Source organism: Plectropomus leopardus, chromosome 16 (genome assembly GCF_008729295.1).
Source record: "Plectropomus leopardus isolate mb chromosome 16, YSFRI_Pleo_2.0, whole genome shotgun sequence".
NCBI classification, from domain to species: Eukaryota; Metazoa; Chordata; class Actinopteri; order Perciformes; family Serranidae; genus Plectropomus; species Plectropomus leopardus.
This window is the reverse complement of record NC_056478.1, coordinates 19,064,341-19,086,929: the sequence shown is the minus strand read 5'-3', so window position 1 is coordinate 19,086,929 and position 22,589 is coordinate 19,064,341. Positions and strand designations below refer to the sequence as shown.

The following is a 22,589-nucleotide window of genomic DNA, read 5'->3' as shown; positions in this document are numbered from 1 at the left end:
TTTGTAGTGTCTGCACCACTAACAGCTAAAATACACGGGGCATGGACGTGACATGTCACATAGGTGGAGCAGCGTTTTTTTATCTGCTCACAAGCCCTTTTACTCAGAGGTTGCACTATAGGGCTGCTACAATGTCTCTCCCGCATGCCTCCTTTGCATTTTTGTACAGAACCAAACAACAGTGGAGTCATTCTGCTGCAGTGTGTCATTATACTGTACATTGCATTGAGGCTCTGTGGAACCAAAAGAGGCATGATGGGTGTGACGTGTACAAAACAGTGTCGGCCTCTAGTGTGACATAAAACACAAGCTTTCTGAATAGCAACAATGGCACTGACGTGTCAATAACAATCATTTATTGGGGCTGTTATATGACGGCCTATCTTGTCCTCTGCTCAGAGGGTAAGGAGGTCTTGAATATTATTGTTTTCCCAGTTTGCAGACCTTAACAGCCACTGTTTTTCTTCTTGAGTTAACCGCTAAGTGTCAACAACTACATTTTGAATCTCCAGTGGTGGGTTGTGTGCAAAACATTTCTTTGAAACGTCACACTCGCTCCATCCATGGTCACACGTTTATGGCTTTACATTTTACACAGACCTTGTTTGGGGCTGTTACCTCCTTTCTGGGCTCAGAGGCGAAATAATTACATTCTCCCTTTTCACGATCATACGCTGTATACAGAATAACGAGGGGGCATAGCAGCGCATTATTTCCGCTTTGAACAGGCATTGTTAATGTGGCTACAGACTCGCTACGTGTGGCTCCTGCCAGCTTCATTGTGTGTGTATTGAGTTTTAACAAGTGATAATATAGTTGATAATGGAGGGTTTGGAAGCATACAGGTTTCTCTTAACCTCCAAACACATTTCAGGCAAGAATATGTTTTTTGCTTTAAGCCCTGCTTTCCTGACACAACCTCAGAGTACGGGAGTGATTGACAGTCTGTTTGTGCTGCTTAAAGCATAATTACATTTGAAAAAACTCAACAGTAATGAAATTTGTGTAACTGCTCACATTGAGGTCTCTCTCTTTCTCTCTCTCTCTCCCATACACGCACGCACATGCAAACACATGCACGCGTGCACACACACACACACACTCAGAAACGTACTTTACAAGTTCTTCTCTCCATGGTGATATAAGTGTGGTCTGGCAGAGAGGCATTGCACTATTATGGACAAACACATACTCCAATAAACTGAAGTCTTTTCTCAGCTCTTCCATCACTAAGCTGTTGAAGGCAATATCTGTCACATCATTTTTTATTGTTTGCTGAGATGTTGCTTTTGTGCATTTCGTTTTGTATTACATTAAGCCCTTCAGAGGAAATTCCACATTGCCTGAGCTGTCCAAGGATTTGACAGCTAGGCAAAGTCTTTCATGGTCCCTTTAAAGTTATGAAGAAAAATCCAAACAAGAAAGACTCAACACCATGGTGATTGCAACGAGTTAAATCCTGAAGCATTTGTAATTTTTCGTAGGTATTTAGTTGAGATAGTTTTCCAGAAAGACATGCAAATACTCCACAGGAACAAAGTCTAGGTTTCCGACTGCACAAACCTCCCAAACAGCAGCTAACATCTGGCTTTTTTATTTAATGGGAATGGTTACAACTGACATTCACTCCTGGGTTAAATGATCTGCAGTAGTCACAGGTATTTACGGACTCCAGCTTCAATCGGCAGCAATTGAAATACGAAAAATGGGCGGACGCACTAATTTAGGCCCCTTTGCCACCAAGAAACATTAACAGGCTGTCACAAAATACCTCCAGTATCCGTTCAAGTAGCAGTCGCACATTGTTCAAATAAAGTCTGTGCACAGTTTGAAATAGAGTTTGAATAAGTAAGTGATATAAAAAAGAAGTAACCACTGTAACTTTTTCAAGTGTTTGCTAACAGGGTTTTTGGCCTGTCTGTGAAGCCAGAAAATGGGCGTTTAAATGCTTATATGCCCCTCTGTATCATTCTGTGTCCCCTCTCTAAATTCTGAGTTTTTTGTGGGTCCATGAATGCAGAGCAGGCAGAGCTCTCCATAAGTTCCTCTTTTCCTCAGCGGCAGTTTGTGACTTGCAGGGTGGATAATTGATCTGTTGACTTGTTTAGAGCCAATCAGATCCATGGATAAGAGAAACAGCTGTATGCCAACTTTTAAATTGTGCAATGAACGGTTAAGTTACACTGTCGATGCACCTGCAGCTCTTCCCTTTCCCTTCTACCTATCCTCTTTCTCTCTGTCTACTACTTTTTTCAGTTGAGTTGTTAAATTCAGACTGAATTGAGGTCTCTTCTAACATGGTTGCAATGCAGACTGCTTTGTAGAGACTTCAGGCGAAAGTTCACCATTAGCACATTCCTTTCATCAAGCTTCAGCTCTGGTACAGCATCTCTACTTTTTGATTCAAAAGAATACAAACCAAAGGTCTTGAACTTTGTGTTGTGTAATGAGAAAATCAATGCCAGTGTTAAATGTTCCGCGGAAGTTTTATTTTTCCTTTTTATCTCAGTGTTTGATTAAAAGTTTAAAGCCAGCGATCCTTGCAACATCTCATAAGCTGTAGTGTACTGGTGAAATTCTTCATAATTGCTGTAATCTCTACTATTAATTTTATTAGCAGTGATTAAAAGGGGACCTATTATGCTCATTTAAAGTTTCTACTAGAACATGTTTACATGCTTTATTCTTGGATAAAGACAAAATAAGACCACAGAATGTCATCAATGCCAAACCACGCAGGACTTTTGCTCTAAGGGATTACTTATGCAAATGTTTTTGTCATTATTTACAAACTTTAGCCACATTCAATGTGAACAGTCTTCATTGTAACATTATACAGTATATATATGACAGAAAATATAGAAAAGCATAAAGGTCTCATTTAAAAACTTTTATTGACCACTGATTGTTTGACATTGAGCCTTATTCATGTTTTCTTTGCTCTTTCTGCAGCACCAAATGTATCGGTGAGACTCTCTCGTCACTTCACACAGTGGGCGTTATGTTGACCCTAATCTAAACCCCTCAGCATCCCTACCTTTCCCTCCCATCTCCCCTCCCCACACCCTTTCCCGTCTCCATCATGACCAGTCTGAAGCGTTCTCAGACAGAGCGTTCGGTCGGGGGCTCGGTGCCGGCTTCTGATGAGTTCTACACCCGCCGCCTGCGACTGCCCAATGGAGGTGCACCACCTCCCCGCAGTGAGAGTGCCCACATCTCCTCCTCCTCTACCACCGGCACGAACCCTGGCGTCCCCAAGATGGGGGTTCGGGCTCGTGTGGCCGACTGGCCCCCGAGGAAAGATGGGGGAGGAGGGGGTGTTTGGCATATTACCGTGGAAACGGACTCACCAAGCTCTACCAACACCACCAGTTCTTCCGGATCAGGAAGTGGAGACAGAGAAAGACTTGGAGGCGGTGGAGGAGGAGAAAGAGGAGGAGGGAGTGGTGGTAGTGGTAGCGGTGGCAGTGGAGGCGGAGGGGTGTCAGCCGTCACAGCCCACAGCAATCTGTCAGCCAAGCTGGGCCACCTGATAAGCCCACAGGACTCGTCCATGCTGCGCAACATCCACAACACACTAAAGAGCAAAATGCAGAGCAAGGGAAAGGACAATCGCTTCCTGTCACCAGACGGCTATCTGGGCTCACCTCGCAAAGGCATGAGGCGCATCCGCCAGCGCAGTAACAGCGATATAACTATCAGTGAGCTGGATGTGGATGGCAATGAGGGCTGGTCCTTCTCCGGGTGGACACCCATGCACCGCGAGTATGGCAGCACTTCATCCATAGATAAACATGGGGTGTCAGGAGAGAGCTTCTTTGATATGCTAAAGGGATACCAGTCCGCTGAGGCCCCTGATCAGAGAAGCCCAGCTCCAGAGAAGCTAACGGAGCTACTCACTGTTGCCCCGACAAAACAGGCTGCCCTGGACCTGCCAGACGGACCTTTGGGTCCAGCCAGAGGTAGTCCTGCCAGTCGGCTGAAGGAGCGAGAGAAGCACTTGAAGAGGAGGTCAAAGTCAGAGACAGGTGGAGAGTCAATATTTCGTAAGCTGCGCAGTGTAAAGGTGGAGGGTGACACATCGAGGGCTGGCTCAGATGCTGAAGATGGGGGTAAAGGCGATGAGAGTGGCCCACCTCCCAAACCGTGGGCGTGCCAAAAAGGCTTTGCGCATTTTGATGTCCAATCTCTACTCTTTGACCTCAATGAAGTAATTCATAGTCGGCAATCTGGGTCCAAACGCAAGAACACCACTACCGGTGCCTCGGCTGCTGCTGCTGCCTCTGCTTCGGCCACATCGTCCCTCTCCTCCAATCAGAGTGGACTGTACGGGTCACCCTGCGGATCACAAGAGGAGCTGAGCAAGGAGGGGACAGGAGGACACAGCACCAACCCTGCTTTGGACCCTGGTGATGACAAGAGCAATGACCTGGTGCTCAGCTGCCCGTGTTTCAGGAATGAGATTGGTGGAGAGGGTGAGAGGAACATCTCTCCGGCTAAGCAGGTAGGTTTTCTTGCAGGAGCAGGATGATTAGATTTTTATAAAACATGTGTCTTCTAAAAATGGATATTTAACAGAATTCCTTAAAAGATAAGTCTGTGGAGCTCTTTGATTTTAATCTTACAACTGCAGTCTGCAACATTAATTCCTGAATTGTCTGGACAGTTTGAAAACACCAATGATTGAAAAGATCTTAGAAGTTGATAGCGGCATGTTGAAGATGCACTTCAGATTAAATGTAACAGTATGTTTGTCAGTTTATGTGCTTTACTTTTCCTTGTCTTCCATCCCCCAGCAGGGCAGCATAGGAAGTGGTGGGAGCTCCAGTAATTCTTCTGGCAGTACAGAGGAAGGACCTTTGGATGCTACACTCACAACTCATTTTACCAACGCTGGTGTGGCTGTGTTGGAGGCCCCCAAAGACGGGCCGAGCCAACATGCTGACAGGTCCAAACGATACATTGTAGAACATGTTGACCTCGGCACCTATTACTACCGAAAGTACTTCTACCTCAGAGGTAAGCAAAAGAGGGTTTTGTGGGCTTTTTAGATTCATTGTTCTTAAATTTGAATTGCTTTTTCTCCCTGTCAGGTGTGGATGTTTTCTGTTGTCAACTGCATACTTTATATAGAATTGCAGTTGACTTTAAGGAAAAATAACAGCTTGAAATAGTAAAAAGAGGCAGCAGCTGCATTGCTTTATTGGGGGAGTGCTTTTGCAGTTAGGTGGTTGTCAGGATGCTTGCTGCGTGGCGATGTGAAAGCATCCATTGACCAGTAGAGTTGAGCTTAAAATGGGAAAAGTGGCAAAGCTGTCCTTTAATTTTTCAAGTTTACTTCCTTTCTGTGATTTCCTCTCTCTCACACCATCCCTTTCTGTCCATCCCTGCCTATAATCCCATTCCTCCTCACCTCCAGAGCACTGGAACTATCTGGGCGTAGATGAGAACCTGGGCCCAGTGGCAGTGAGTCTAAGGAGGGAGAAGTTGGATGAACACAAGGAGCACGGCCAGCAGTACAACTACAGAGTCATCTTCAGAACGAGCGAGGTACGTTGAAATGGACACATGACTTTATACTCTGGTTTATATTGTATTTTATTTGCTTGATTTGTTGATTTTGCGGTATATAATTTGTTTTTAATTGATTCGGGCATCCACCAGGATGTACTATATTTGTAGCTGTTCCCTCTGGAGCCACAAATGTTCATGGTAACAAATGTGTAATTTAGTGCACTCTGTACTGAGTGATGTCACTGAGAGGCTCTTATATTTAAATTGTGTAGGAGTGAATGTATAGGATCAGCGCACAGCTTATTGAAAAACCCAGTTGGAGGGAGACATTGTAAAAGCTTCATCTCAGTGTTGTCAGATAAGGCTCAAGACCTTATACGATGCCGCCTCCGTTCCTTAACACCACCTCAAATGATTGCATGTCTGATTTAATTTGTAATGTATTGTCCCAATTGTTCATTCACGATACTGCATCTGCGGTTCGCAGTGATAGGACATCTCGTGAATCCCTCTGGGCTTTGCTGCCATCCCATCCTATAGACACACTAGAGCCACAGATCCATGTCCTCATTCTCCGAGCTGAACGCCCACCTACCATCTTTGTCAGCCTTCATCTGTGAAGGACTGAGTGCTGCCATTTCACAGCTAAACGAGACTAAAATAGCGCCAAAGGTATTTGAGCGGGGAAGGGAAAGCATTGCTCTTGTATTAAAGAGCACCATGAGTAATAGCCCTTCCAATCTCTTGGGATGACGCACGACCTACAGTGCTGTGTTTTCCCCTATTTTCCTCCCTTCTCTTGACTCCCTCTCTCCTCTCTAATTGCTATTTTCAGAATAGAAAGCTTGGCAGGTGTAGATATTTATGTGTGTGTCCGTGTGGGAGTGAGTGGGATGCTCTGATGTTGAAGAGACAACTCCGATGTCCACAGAGGACAGCTATTGTCCTCTCTTCAGTGAAAGTTCCTCTCCTAAAACCTGAGGGTGTGGGCACCAACCTTGAGCCTAACGAACACTATGTGGAGACACACAAACACTATAAGTGATTCTTAAGAGCCATGGGACCACTCAGGATATCCAGCTGTGTTTATTTGTCCATGATGGATATTCAGGTCTTGGTCCTTCTACAGTCCTCCTGATTTATTCATGGATGTCCTTCTCGAGTTTGTTTTAGCCTCAAGCCCTTAGAGTCTTCATAGTGGAAACTACAGCAGCAAAACCTGCATGTTTTTGTTTTCTCACTCTGCCAGACTGTTTGTTTTCCCTGCACCAGCAGAGAGCATGGTCTGGCAGAATCAATTTTAAGCCCTGATTTTGCAGAAAAATATTGATGTCATGACGCCCATGATGCATCGATGGCCATGATGATCGTTTGAATAGTGCACTCTTAAGCTTTTGATTTGAATTTGATTACACAAGCTTTAAGGCGCATATCACGCTTCCTTGCAGTTTTCCAAACATAGACTTTGCAGTGTTTTACTAAGTTTTGCTTTTGTTGCCAGCTCTAGGAGGGATTTTGAAATAACCAGTGTTGTAAGAGCACTTTCACTTAAGTAAAAGTAGTAATACTACAGTATAGGAATGAGGGATGCACAATAATATTGATTCTTCATCTTTATCTGCAGATAACAGCTTTGAAAACAGATAACAGCCTGAAATTAGCATTTGTGCTGATATGATGGGCCAATACGATGGTGCTTTAATTTTCATTCATTCAACCTTTATTTAAATCTTGAGGAATCATTGAGATATAGGCTGCAGAAAAACTAAAAAGCTTTTTTTCGAAGTTCAGTATTTGTCCAGGGAGCATTGAGCATTAAGCAGTCACTTGAACGTGTAGAACAATTACTATGTGACCCTTTCCAAAAAGTGCTATGGTATGGTGTCATGTTGCCTGTTAAGACTTTATAAATGAAAAGAAACCAATGCATATCTCTTCTGACAGATAAAGATGCCCATTATGCAACTTTTATTAGTTAAAATAAGTCAATAAGTTTGCCCTGTTTTTTTTTTTTTGTTTTTTTTAAAAATTTTATTATTGTCAGGATTGTCTCAGGGAGAGTATCATCCAAGCCTTTTTAAGTGGGATGACGTTTACAGTTTTGTTTAAAAATGTTTACTGAGCTACGGCTACCCAACGGGATCGCTTGCGTTGTGCAATGCTTTCGCTCTGGGTTGGGGGGCCGCAAAAAATGCGACATGAAGATGCCTCAAGGTGTAAATGTTAAAATTTAAATATGGTATATTTAATGTATTATGCTTAGTTGGAACCCAACTTATTTCAATAATTTAGCAGTGATTAAATGCGTTCTTTAAATCCAAACTCAAGTCATCAGTGGTTGCATTTTCTATTTTCTTTCCCCTCTCTCTCTGCTCGTGCTGTCTCCAGCTGAATACCTTGAGGGGCTCCATCCTGGAAGATGCAGTACCTTCCACATCCAAACATGGTCTAGCTCGAGGCCTCCCCCTGAAAGAGGTGCTGGAGTACCTGGTGCCGGAGCTAAACGTGCACTGCCTGCGCCTGGCACTCAACACACCTAAAGTCACTGAGCAGCTAATGAAGCTGGACGAGCAGGGGGTAAGGAGACACAGAGAGAAAACTGAGTTGGGTTGGGTGACTTTAATTTGTTATTTTGATTGCTCATATAAGAGGATTGTTTCTTGTTTTACTGCTATCCATTTAATAAAAAGGCAGTGTTACTTCCTATTGTCATTATCATTCCTCATGACATTATGCTGTACTATGCACAGCGAATTATTTTCATTATGTGCTTTATGAATCATTGTATGTGTAGGCGTTATTTTTCCCAAAGGGGGATGTCTCATTGTGAAGCAGAATTATTTATTATTAATTTGTTATTTTAGCTTAATTTATCCATTCGCTCCCACAGACTATTATGTGGGATTAAAGTGTAGAAACTCCCACACATATCAGCCCACACACACACACACACACAAACACACACACCTCGACCTTAAAAAGGGGAAAAAATACAAAACAAGCTCTTTGATACTCATGCTCCCTGATGCAATCATCAAAAGCTGAACCTCTGAAAATGCCAACATGATTTCTCTGGAAAATGGCACTGTGATCACTGCAGAACAACCCAAGGTGGTTATTCTTAAAATGCCAACATGAGTTCTCCCTAAAATGTCAACATGGTTACTCCGACATGATTTCCACACAGTAATATACATATGTGTGTCTCCCTTTTTTTATTGCAACGATCTCGTTTCTCTCTGCAGTTGAGTTTCCAGCGGAAAGTAGGGGTGATGTACTGCATGGCAGGCCAGAGCAGCGAGGAGGAGATGTACAACAATGAATCAGCAGGACCTGCACTGGAAGAGTTCCTTCATCTGCTGGGAGAGAGGGTCAGACTCAAAGGCTTCACCAAGTACCGTGCCCAGCTGGACACCAAGAGTATGTACATGCACAGAAATTACAAGTTGGTTGTGCTACACCAGGGATGTCCAAATTCTGTTGGATGGGGCCGAGATAAGATAATGTAAAAATGCCTGGGGACCAACTGCTTCTTGCATCATCGGCGTTATCAAAACAAAAAAAAGTCACATACAGATGACACAAAAACAACTGTCTTATCTTTAACCCTTTAAAATCTGATAAATTGGCTTATTTTCTTATGAAAACATGGGAAAAGGGCAATGAGCAACTTCTGAAGAAATTGCCCAAAAATTAGCAAAAAAAAAAATTTAAAAAGTACAAGAAATACAATAAGGTAACAATAACCTAACAAAAGTTTAAAAAGGCAAAAAAAAGTACTTACTTAGTAAATAATTATAATTCTGTAGAATCATTAAAAAAATATAATTATCATAACTGTAACTATAGTTTTTGGATGTCTCTTTCCATATCTTTTTAAAAACTACTACTCATTTTTTGTAATTAATGCTCTTGCTTCGTTGCCTCGTTTCCCATGTTTTCAAAAGGAAACAAACCAATTTGCTCAGGTTTCAGAGGTTTTATTACTTGTGAAGGCATCTGAATACAGCACAAGAAAAGTGATGTTGATCCAGGTTTCCAACGGTTAAGTGAAAAAGTATTGAATTTTCCACCACTCTTGAAAGCACCATCCCTTGCCTTGGCCATGTCTGCTACCTTGCAGGAAATATCTGGCGTAAGGTCGTTTGCTTGTTTACAATCTGTTTATGAAAACACATTTGTGTCACCTACACAGTTCCTGCCTGGTGTGTCTACAAACAGTATGATTGTCCTGCCATCGTGAGGTGAATAACAATAAATGCAAAGTCATCTTGCTTGATTAACCAATATTGTAGTTATCATATGGTACATATTACAAGCCAAGCTGAGGGCCGTGTAGAATCAGTGTGAGGGCCACAATTGGTCCCTGGGCTGGACTTTGGGCATAATTGTTTTTCACTGACACAAGAGTCAGTGCTGCACATCCAATGTTTGAGATTAGATCAGGACATCCTTAGTTTTGAATATATATTGTTTTAGCTATTGTTTAAAATTTGTTCATGAAAATCCTAAAACAAATCAAATGTTACGAGAAATAAGTTCTTTGTGTTAGTAATTTATAACTAGTGCTGTGCTGTATAATCGCTCAATTGCCGCTGGTGCCATGTGATACTCACTGACGTACGCAGCTAATTGGCGACACGAACGTCTAACGTGCAAATAAAGTTAGTAGTAGTAGTTACTAGTAGTTTGCTTATCTACAAATGCCCAGGAAGTGTGTGTGTGTAATAATTTACGTCTTTCACATACAAATATAATACGTGGCTCAAGAGAGATGCGGACACCAGTCATGCTGGATAGAGGCTCTGCACCAAGACACTGAACGTTTTGGTACAGAGCCTCCAAAGAGCAGAGCAGTTGTGTGTGTGAGTGAAGCGTTCATACCTCTTCACATCTGGAATTTAGCCCTTCTTGAGATCGTTTGCTGTCAGAGAAATGTCCAGGCGCACTATTTTTAAGTACTTAATAAAGTCATGGAAGTAGGGTAAAATAATATGGAAAAGTTATCAAACATTTAAACATTCATTGGTAAAAATGTTTGGGAACCCTGTAATCGTCACGTGGCTGCAAACAAGCTATTCACAGCCTTGCCATCGGTGCTGCTTTTGGTCTTTAGTCCCTTTGCATCATTTTTGAAGAAAGCCCCAGATGTTTAAAATGCTTTTGAGACCTCTGCCTGTCAGTCTCAGTCTGATTTAATCCCTCTGACTTCCTCTCAGTGATTCTTCAGTTTCCTCTCTGCCTTGAAAACATAAGTTCTTTTAATTTCAGACATGTGACTGATGGCCTTCAGTGTCACATTATCAGACAGCTGATCCACTGTGTTCCCCTCTTCTCTCCTTTGTCTGACCGCCTCTGCATTTGCTATAAACATGATTGATGTCTACATTATGTCTGCTTTGATATTTAATCTTTTGCTATTCTTAGATCAATTAAGTCATTCCCCATAATGCTCTGTAAGATGAAAACTCCCAGTCACTTTCCACGGGACATGTAATACAACCTTCAGTGGCCTCTAGTAAATTAAACACAGCCATGCAGAGGACTCCCTATAGAGGGAGTGTAATTAATTGAGGTAATCTAGCTAGGTTAACTATGGCCTTTTAAACACCTTGTGCCTGTTTGTTCTCTGAATAGAGCACATCAATAGACTGTGGAGGTGGTTATTAACATGCAGTGGCTCTCTTTAGGGCCAGAGCCTGTTAGGAGCTCAGGGAGCACAGGGCCATCTGATGAGCCTTTACAGCAGAGAAAGATGAGGAACATGAAGACAGTGTTTGGTTTACTTCATACCTGTTCTACTTAATCAGTTGATTGTTTGTTTATTGATTGTCGGTGTTATAAACAGTTCTCCATATTTGGTTGCAATAGTTGGATATGGACGATCTGTATGGTTATAAAATTCAATTTTACATAGTCAAGATCTAATATTATATTTGATTTAATTGTTTTAACATTGTGAAGTTTGGGATTTTAAAATGCTTTTTACAGGCATGAAATTCTTGAAAAAGTTATGGAAGTAAAAAAAAAAAATTCAGACTTATTAATAGTTTGGAATTAACAAATTGTATGGGATTTTTTTTTTAAATATACATTAAATATACAAAATATATTCATAGAAATCTCAAAACATCTAATATTTTGCGTGTTTTTATTACTAATTTAAAAGTATCATGTGACTAGCATATGCAGCTAGTTGGCAGTGGGAATGTCTTACTAACAAGTAAAGTTAGCATGGACTAGCAGTTTGCTAATCTACAAATGAAATAATTAGCGCATTTTGAACAAAAAAATAAAATACACTAAGAGCTTATACGTTGGCAACATGGAGAAAGTGGCTCTGTATTCCTCCATGCTAAAGGGAAAAAGCGGACAACCAAAAGGACTCCTAACAGAGCGTCATTGTCCGCAGATATTTCATACTTACCACAGCCAAGTCTAATAACATTACCACTTTGTATTTGTTTTATGTGTAGCTACAAATATACTCCATGTCATATCCCATGCTAAATTTTTGCTACAATTCCTGTCTTAGGCAAATAGCACACTGGAGTAAGAGCCCCATTGTTGCACTGAGGATTGTTATATAAGCATACTTTTTAAAATACTTTTTAGATCAAATCATGGAAATGGGTTAAAATATTTCTAGAAAAGTTTAGAAAAGTCATGGTAAAACTGTTTTGGAACCCTGTTTTAAACTGGCAATATACTTACTTGGGAATATAAATGGGACTTTAACCCAAAAACTGATCTCACCTGAAGAGAGTGGCCCCAGGTTGGTTAGGGTTATAACTACAGTAAAACAAAAAATCTTGTTGTTTTTTACTGTTTTCCAAACAATGAGAAACTGACATGTAATTGTGTCCCCCTCAGCTGACTCGACGGGCACCCACTCCATGTACACCACATACAAGGACTATGAGATCATGTTCCACGTGTCCACCATGCTGCCCTACACGCCCAACAATAAGCAACAGGTAGGTTAAAGGGCTCACAGTGCACTGAGGTCTATTCATATGAGCAAGTTGCAATTATTTATTCATATTAAAATGGCCATCTAGGTCAAACTGCCAAAAGTACATGCAAAGTATTTTTTTTAATTTTGACTGACATTTAAATATTTAAAAACATGTAGTTCAAGATGTCCGTCCTCTCCCACCTTTGCTGTACATCTTACGCAGTCAATAAAGGGAAAAATGCCCCAAAAAATAATCTAAAAAAAACCCAACCTACAAGTTTACAAGATCTTACAATAATTTCACTCCTTTTGCTCCAGCAATTGTCATTACTTCTATGTTCACAGTGCAGGGTACATTTTCAGTTGCCTGTGGTTCAGAAGTTTTGCATTGTGTCTCTGTATTTTTTAGATATCTAATTTATAGGCATGCATCACTCACAAAATGAACATTTGTCTATCAGTTATTGATTATCAGCATTATCTTGAATTTGCTGCCATGCATTCATGGTGAAGGAAAAAAACAAACTGCAAACAGTTTTGATGAATTGAAGCATTTAACAACAGCAAAACTATATTGAAACATCTGTTAACACAATCTGACCAAACTCGTGCAGTATAATCCAAGTTTCATTTAGTCATAGGCGCAGTACTTCCAAAACACATGCATTTTCACTAAACTTCAACCAGTAATGTGCCCTGGCGACTCAGTTGAGTGCACTAACAGAATTCAAACACGTGTGCTTGCCAAGAGTGCTATTGTGATTTGATTTTTTTTTACATTTTTGTGAAAATGCAAGTGTTGAGAAAGTACTGAGCATGTGACTAGATGAATGAGACTTGGATTATACTATAATTTTATTGACAGATGTTTGATACTTGTTATTGTTAAACTCACCATAAGGTGGGTAACTGATATGCGAGATTGTTATTTTGGGGGTGAAATATTTTTTCATCATTATCTAACGATAGTTTCTCTTGTTGTCATTGTGCTTTTCCAGTTACTGCGGAAGCGTCATATTGGGAATGACATCGTGACGATCGTGTTCCAGGAGCCCGGGGCACTCCCCTTCACCCCCAAAAACATACGCTCACACTTCCAGCACGTCTTTGTGGTTGTGCGTGCTCACAACCCATGTTCCGAGAACAGCTCCTACAGGTGAGATTTACTGCCCTCAGTCTAGTTTCATCTACAGTTAGGAGGATATCTGCTACTTTCTATTACTTGATTTTAGAGGTATACTATGCAGGATTTTCCTAAAAAACAAGCAAAAGCATTTCCTCTCAGTCATCACTAGAAGTGTGTGGTAGTATACCTTTAAAAAAGCCAATACTTTAATTCACAAGTTTCTCAGGAGAGTATGTGACTAAAAACTGATTAAAGGAAGGCTTATTAACAGACCAATTATTTAGCTGATGACTTTTAAAATCAATGAACAGCTGAATTTAGTCGTTCATGCTGATTTTCTCTAAGGTGCTGAAATTGAATAAGCAATGCAATTAGGCTGTAGATTGTCAGTTTTGTTGTATTTTAATTACTAGCACAGTTTAAAAAAAAGGTTAACTGTGTGTTTTTGTTCAGTGGTGATCAGAGTTTCTGACTGTGAATGTAGTGTGTATCCAAGCGGATCAAATCAACAGATGAGAGAAGCAGCTGCTGCAGAAGGGAGTAGAAGCAAACTTTTAGACCCAGTGCAATGAACCGTTAGGATTCACTTCCCCTGCAGCTGGTGCGCTGCGTTTACTCGCAGTATGCTCTGCGCTCCGAGAATGTGGTGGTTCCAATAGCACCTATTGAACGGTCCAATTCCAAAATTATAAAATCAATACATGGAAGCAGATTGTTATTGTTATTGTTATTTTGGCAGGCTGCCACCAGTAAATGAATATGTGGGAAATCCTGGTGATGATACCGATAAAAAAAAAAATCAAATATGGTTGATAAAGTGTTTATTTTTTAATGTTTTCATAAAAATAAAGTTATAAAATAGACAGTTGTTTCATAATAACGTTTCATCTCATATTGAATCCGGTACTGTAGATGCAGTTTGAAAAAGTCTAGATGGATAGATTTTTTTTTGTAATTTTTACCTGAAGTATGTACATGACTTCCTCATGAATCACTTTCCATCACTGCTGAAACAATAATGCTCTTATCTGTCGCTTCAAATGGTTGCACATCTCTCAGTGCCTTTGCAGCTCCATCACTCCATCATAGAGTAGGCTGTGAGTGTTGAGGGCCCTCTCTGCAGCTCACGATTTATTACCACGTTGTCAGAGACGTGTAATATAAAATACAATGTGCCAGCCCGGAGTGATTTTTAAGAAATAATGAACTTTCTGCCTGTTCAGCTGTGAAGGACACTTCATTCTTTGTTTATTCCTGCCTCTGTCTTGTTATCTAGTTTTCTGTCATTCTCTCTTATCTTGCTCTCTATGACTCTCCCTCCCTCTCACACTAATGGCTGTTTTAATTGCTGTCTGAGCACATTGTGTGAGGTCTTAATTGTCCCCCATGGGGCTCCTTCGCTACTGAGCAGCCACACATGCAAACACACACACGTGCAAAGAGCCCAGCAATATAGAATGAATATAGAGCAGAAACCGGGACGTGCACGTGCCCTCTATGATTCACAAATGTAAATTAAGTTTTCTGAAGTGAAAACTAATCTCTCATACACACACTCTAGAGGTGAAACATCAGGTTTCAGGAGTAAATTTCCGACTCATAGTTACCATTGGGGATTTGACGATGAGTCATAATGTATTAAGTAAGGATGACCTACATGCTTTGAAGCTGGGGTGTGCATTTTTTGGTGGACCATCACATACACACAGGGCAGTGAAATACAGCACACTTCATTCTAGTATTTAGTATGGCTCTGCCCTCTAAAGCAGTGGCTCCTTTTTTAGAACCGCTGCACCCTGTCAAAGAAAATGTTTTTGTCATGGCACCCCGAGCCACCCAACCCCTAGTCTTGCACAGTTAGACCATCTCGTGCTGTGCCAGCGCTGTAAAGAAAAGTCTGACTGAGCCCATCGTAATTCAGCACTCAGGGAAAAAAATGCTCTGGGTTGTTTATATTTATTCAAACTAATTATGATCCCCTTGCAAAACAGTGTTGGGGGGGACTTGTTTTGGTGGAATAGTTGCATGTGTGGAGGTGAGCCCTGGCATTAGAACAGCTAAATCCCAGCAAAAGAAAACGCCACATAAAACATTAAAAGAAGTTATAGCATTTAGGTTTCTTGCTCAGAAGTTATTAGTGTTTCATGCAGAGCACGAAGACGAAGTGTGGTCTTAGGTCTGGTGGCCAATGAGAGGCTTAACGCTCAGTTGCACTCCCTTTTCGCACAAGAATAGGTATGTCCATTTCAAATGTTTTCAATATGATACCGATCCATTCCATGGTTCCTATGGTTGTAAATCGCTACGTAAAACTGCCCTCAAGATCTCCAGTCGTACTGCTCCGCTTCATCCATACCCGTAGGCTTTCAGAAAACGTGGACTAATACAGATGAAATGAATGCAGACTACAGACAGAGGGCTCCATCTGTGTCCATATGCGTATCTCACGTTGAGCATATATGAGCCCTGATACCCACACTTTACATCCTGTGAGCCAGACAACCCAAATATAATATCCCAATATAACAAGATGCCTATCTGTTTTTACAGTATTAGGTTTAAGATCTAGTCAACTTTTCCAGGATGTTACAGCACTGCAGCTTCTCCATGTTTACCTAATATTATGGTGGTTTTCCCTCTAGAAATAATTGGCACTGTGGTATTGCAAACACTTTGAACAGAAATGTTAAGATTCAGTTTACAGAAAAGCAATGCAACAATTCACAAATTATCTCTGAATACTGTTATCACCCTGGTAGCACCTTGAATTGCCTTGTTGCTGAAACGTGCTATACAAATAAACTTGCCTTGCCTTGCCTTGCCTGGTACAAAAAAGGTTTGGGTCTCTATAGTCAATTTCAACATTCATGACAACTGTATGTCTTTTATAGTTGTTTTTTTTTTTTTAATTAATTTATTTTTTTAACATTTTAGGGCCCAAAGTTATACATATTTAAGGGAAGAGACACTTTGATTGACTGGCTGTCTGCAAGGCTCCTCCTCAACTCAAACCTTTTATCTGAATATTATCCCTTCTGACTCTAAAAATCAAGATGGTCACAGCCAAAATGCTGAACTTGAGGCTTCAAAACAGCAGTCTGAAAACCAATGGGTGATGTCACAGTAGCTACACACGTTATTTACAGTTGCATATATTTATTAGTTGCATATATTATCCTATTGACAGGACCATCAAAACCTCACACTACCCCTCTCAGCCTGAGCAAAAAATCCTTCTGATTGGACCCGTCTCTTTAGATTGTGTTGCTTACATGAAGCATTATTGTTTTGATTGGGCAATTATTTTTATCATTTGGGTCCATGTAAACACACCAAGTAATAGAAAATGGGGAAATATCATATATTCCCATTTAAATCATGTCATTTCGATCAAGTCTAAATGACTGTTTTCTTCCGTGTAAGAATATAAACAACACTGATTTAATTAAGGAAAATGTCTCCGTTCCCTGACCTCTTGTATCTGTTGTGATGGCAAGAACACATCAGTGCACGTGCCTTGGCCAGAAAACCACCAAACCTCAATTCTGCAAAACATAAATGGTTTCTGCTTTGAGGACCAGTTGTCACAAGACAAGACAAAAACATGTTATACGTACCTTCCCCACATCCACATACAGTACACCTCTTTGCCACCCACTCCAATAAGTATTGACATGTTCTTTTTCTTGCCCTGCCTCAGTAGGCAGCAGGTCGTGGATACTGGAAGAGCAGAGCTGCCCACACACTGGATATTTATAAGACCACAAATCACTGAAACCACAGGAATGTGCTCTTTCATTTCAGCTGCCAAACCTCCTGCCACGAGGATCACACAGCAGCCACACAGCCCAGCAATCGCCATCACACTACATGCTGCTCTCCTTCTCTCTCTCTCTCTGGCTTTCTCACCCTCATCCTCTTTTTCTCATTCAATCTCACTTTTTCTCATTCAGTTTTTTAATTCTCTCTCTGTCTCTGGCTTCCATACCTCTACCTTTCGCTCTCTCCATCCCTTCTCTCTGACCTGCATGAGTCACAGGTCTGTGGCTGACTGACTCACAGGTGTTTGAGATCAGTACAAGTGCTTTTAGAGCTCTAGCGTAATGTATTGAGTGATGTTTATAGTGATGGAGAAGAATAAGAATAAAAGGTCACATTTTTATTTTAACCATTTGTTCAGCCTACTTATAACCACTTCAGCTGCTCCTCTCTGAAATACCCTGCATGAATCATTTGTCATTTACAGACATTTACAATGCAGGTGAATACAGCCCTCGAGACTATGTCCCTTTAAAATGTCTCTTTAAAAACTAAAGATTGTATAGGCTAGTGTGGTGCAAGGTGAAATGTAGTCAAAGGGAATTTTTTTGGCCTCGCTTTGTTGACATTTGATGCTGTAATCTCGGCACTATACTCATAACTTGCAGGGAGAGCTGCCTTCCAAGACTTGTTAAAGTCTGGGTAAAGCAAAAAATAAATTTGTCTCATGAGTCTGTCACACCACAAAAAAATGTGAATTAAAAAAAAAAAAAATCACCAACTATATGTATATACTACATATAAATTAGGTTTTGAAAATGGGGAAAAAATTAGCAGTGTTCCTATGTTGCCTCTATATCTCGCCTTAAATGTTTTCAGAAACATATTAGCTTGCCATTTAATTGTATTTTGAGATCATTTGTTTCCAGGCGGCTGCCACTTTTTTTCTGTGTCAAAACAGAGAAGCTCACATTACGTCATCTACCAGGGGAAGCATTTATTGTCCTGTTGTGGCGCAGTGCATTCTGGTAGTTTTCTACCTCTTTAGCAAAACAAATGCCGCAGCCCTTTTTCACAGTTTTCTCTGATCATGAAACACCAATTTCAAAAGTATTTCTACTGCATGGACAGCGGAGTTTATTGAAAAGACCATCTTTTCAGCAGTGAAATACTTTTTTAACATCAAAATACTCATCGCAGCCGCTTTAAATAGAACGAAGACCACTTTAGACAGAAAGTAGAACATTCAAGTACTTAAAATTCTTTTTGCACATCAAATGGGTTCTTAGATTTACACTCTCAGAATAGCTTATTCGTTCTCACTGCGTTGTAGTATGTGGTGCACTCCATGCTTAATTTTTAATTTAGAATACAAAGGCTCTCTAGAGTTACAGTGGCATTCAGTAATGCTGTCAACCTCCGGGGACAAAGTCTTCCACATCCTCTAATTTGACATAAACTCAGCTGTCAGGGAACAAACACAAGGCATTGCATAAAAAGTAAGCAACTTTGAAATGTATCAGCTCAATAATGAATTGACAGTGTAATGTAATTTTTATTCAGATGTTTAAACCATTCTTTGTGAAGGTAGAAATAAGGGGAATAATGTTCATGTAGAAAATGTTCTATCCGTTACATGAAAAAGACAAAAATGCTTTCCACAATAGCTGCCGGGAAGTTTAATTTTGGTTACGTTTGCATGACCCTCCGCCTTCACACGTGTACACTCATGACCTCCTTCCCCACTTCTTGTCTTTGTCCCTGCGATTTCAGTACACATGCCAAGCAAAATGCAAGCCACATTTTGACAAACTAGGATCAGTGAGGGCATTCCCAGCGTTCATTTATCCGTATAAAATTCTGTGTTCACTCTCTAAGGCAATTTCAACCAGGGAAAAAAATGTTTTGCCTCTTACCTCTGTCTGTCACAAACAAGGAAAGGTGGGAAATGAGGTGTCAACAATTTGACGGTTAGTATAATTGAACGCCACACATCCCCGGTGAGGATGTTGTGTCTCTGAGGTATGTTTAGAAATATGTGGGAGACCGTTTGACTTGAGTTGCTTATTAGACAAAGCGATTAATGCTGGTGTCAACATGTGTGCCGGTGCATGTCAGCAGGGAGGCGTGTGGGACGAGGGCTCCCGACTTCCGGTGCTACACTCGTCATCTGGTAATTATCACCTGAGAGAGGATCTGCGATTGAGCTCATTAGGTTGTGAGAAGGTTGAGACCGGGACAGGTGACCCACTGTGCTTTTTTGATCACATTAAAAGCCAAGAGCACAGCGTCCTTTTTTTGTCATCAACCGCTCCAGACTGAGACAGTTAAGATCAGGTTGTTTGTCTCACACACAACAGAAAAAAATCCTTTTTTTCCAGTAAGCAATCATTTCCCTCCCTTCAGAGTCTCCCACACACACCTCCTTTCTCAGCCATATTTTCTTTTTCCCTCGCTCTGGGTTTTGTGGGGCTTTGGGCAGGAGATTTGGAATAGCACTCTCCCCTCATCCTCCTCCTCGACTCTCCTTCCTCTCCATGGCTGCTCGGCTGAGTTCCTGACATACCAGACAGGGCAGACAGCCTCAGATTGCCATTCCAGGGACTTAATCAAAGGAAAGAGGGGTTTGGAGAAAGGAGGTGGAAAGCAGGGAAAACAGGGAGGAATAGGACATGTTGCAGTATAAGAAAAAGGCAAATATACACAGCTTCCACACAGTTTGTTTGCAGCATTTAGACCGATAAAGATGGCATTAGACATCTATTTCGAAGCAGATAATACAGAAACAAAAATGTCACTTTTGTAAGGGGAAAAAGAAAGAGACTGGAATTAGGTCTGCTGTCTTTTCCACTTCTGAATTTACTCTAAATGTTTTTGTTTTTGTGCTGACAGATAAATGATATACCAGTCAAGAATTGTGCCTTTTATGTTGCGTGAGCAAACAGCATGTGGCTTCATATCAAACACAATCTCTTGCAGAATCTGGCAGCGTTTCTATTTTTGCTTTTAAATCTTAATGACATAAATACTCGCTTGGATGTGATGTGAAATACCGGGGAGATTTACTGTGTAATAAAACACTGGATCTAAGCCGCAGGATCTGTGATGTCAGAACACAATACTCTTCTTAATTCAGAAAATTGTTGGTCAATACTCAAACAATTAGTTTGTTAACCATCAATTCTTCTCTCCACCTATTTTTCTTTTTTTCTCCTCTTGCCTCTTTTTCTCCCCCTCATCTGCTCCTCTCCCCGTAGTGTTGCTGTAACTCGTTCCAAAGACGTGCCCTCTTTCGGTCCCCCCATCCCAGAAGGTGTGACCTTTCCCAAATCCTCTGTGTTCCGGGACTTCCTGCTGGCCAAGGTCATCAACGCAGAAAATGCCGCCCACAAGTCGCACAAGTTCCGCGCCATGGCCACCCGAACACGCCAGGAGTACCTGCGCGACTTGGCTGAGCGCCACACCACCAGCACGCCCATCGACCCCTCGGGAAAGTTCCCCTTCATCTCACTTGCCCACAAGAAAAAAGAGAAGAGCCGGCCGTACGGAGGGGCAGAGCTGCGCAGTCTGGGCGCCGTGACCTGGCTCGTCCACGTAGAGGATCACGGGACCGGAGGGGAACTGGAGGCACTTCTGGCCATCTCCAATGACTTTCTCATCCTGTTGGACCAGGAGGCAAAGGCCGTGGTGTTCAACTGCGCCACTAAGGACGTGATTGGCTGGACGCTGAGCAGCCCTGCGTCTTTGCGGATTTTCTATGAGCGAGGAGAAAGTGTGTCCCTGAGGAGTATCAATAATAACACTGAGGATTTCAAAGAGGTGGTCAAACGTCTAGAGGTAAGAAGACACACACCGATACATTTCATCTGAGATAAGATGATGCTTGTGTGCTCGGCATGCTCGGACAATGAAATTCCAGAGGCTACCCTCGCTTGTATAAATGCTATAAAAACTAGTTGTTATCTCTGTTTTTTACAATCGTATCCATTATTTACATTTGCCGGTCTTCCTGCCTTCTGAGGATGGGCTGATGTAAACATTTTTAAACCGGTTTGATGTTAGAGCTGGACTGGTCCAGTTCTCCACTCAGCAGCTGCTCCCACGTGGAACATAATGACACTGTGTCCAAATGAGCAAATGAGCGTCCGACTTTATGTTGCATCACGTAATATCGGAGCTCTCTTTACACACTGAATCCCTTAAATATTTACCTGTGTTAGGTCGTGTAAACAAACAATGTAGGCCTACATATCTGTGCGCTCGAGCTCAAACTCAAGACATATCACTTAAAAGATGGATGAGTACTTACTATCTTCCTACATTTACACTTTTAAACAAAAACTCCATGTTTTATACTGTGATATTTACTGGAAATTATGTACAATAGAGCCAACAGCAAGTAGCTTGTTATTAGCGATGTTCATTTACCAGAAACTTCAAGCTTCCGTTGATTTCCCTGCAGCCAGCTGCCACCTTATTTAGGTTTTTGTAGTGACATAAGAAGGCACAGTGTTGATAATTCCTAATTTCAACTTTGTAAATCAGCCATCCCTTATCCAACGGTGCTTTCAAAGTGAGCAACAGTAATAAATCGGAAAAAATTTCAGCTCAAAACAGCTGACCATGGCATTAAATCCAAAATGTTGCAATATTTGAGCAGTTTTAGTTTTCTTGAAAGACGTACTCTGCCATGTCTCAACTAGCCCCCCCCCCCCCAAAAAAAACACATGAACTTTCTAATAAACAAACACAACGTGCGCTGCTCTCCTCCTCCTCCATGAAATTTGGTCACAGTCGTGCCGTGCTCGGCTCACAGCCTGTCAGACACTAGTTGCTCTGTTCGTCCATTTATAAACAAACATCATTTTGTGCCAATAAAGTTATTATATGGCCTATTACTAATGCAATACAAGTTGGGTTTAGAGCCGTTCTGTCATGTGCACAGGGTGCACAAGCTGGTTTCGACTGGACTGGCAAAACTGGAAATCAATCCTGTCCTCTGCTGCAGTAGCTGAGGTCATAGGAACTAAACAGTCAAAATCAGATAATGTCAGTTGGTGGCAACTTTATTCGCTGAGCAAAATAAACATAATGTAGTTTGTCAACACAATGATCTTATGCTCCCTGTAACTCAATGACTGGCACTACTCACTCTGCAAAATTGAATTGAGACTCTTGAGTAAGACCAAAGAATGACTGAGGGGACAAACATTCATTCAGAAGACAATCACG

General features: G+C 41.3%; 1 protein-coding gene across 1 annotated transcript in view; it reads left to right on the top strand.

The window, feature by feature from the left end:
* The window catches only part of sipa1l1 (signal-induced proliferation-associated 1 like 1), a 101,806-nt gene that overhangs the window by 60,898 nt on the left and 18,319 nt on the right, over window positions 1-22,589 (top strand). Inside the window, exons 4-11 of the mRNA XM_042503283.1 lie at window positions 2,953-4,504; window positions 4,797-5,019; window positions 5,420-5,550; window positions 7,903-8,091; window positions 8,760-8,934; window positions 12,388-12,491; window positions 13,471-13,628; window positions 20,615-21,194. Of these exons, the coding sequence (XP_042359217.1) occupies window positions 3,083-4,504; window positions 4,797-5,019; window positions 5,420-5,550; window positions 7,903-8,091; window positions 8,760-8,934; window positions 12,388-12,491; window positions 13,471-13,628; window positions 20,615-21,194 (2,982 nt within the window). The 5' untranslated portion in view covers window positions 2,953-3,082. The remainder of the gene's footprint in view (window positions 1-2,952; window positions 4,505-4,796; window positions 5,020-5,419; window positions 5,551-7,902; window positions 8,092-8,759; window positions 8,935-12,387; window positions 12,492-13,470; window positions 13,629-20,614; window positions 21,195-22,589) is intronic.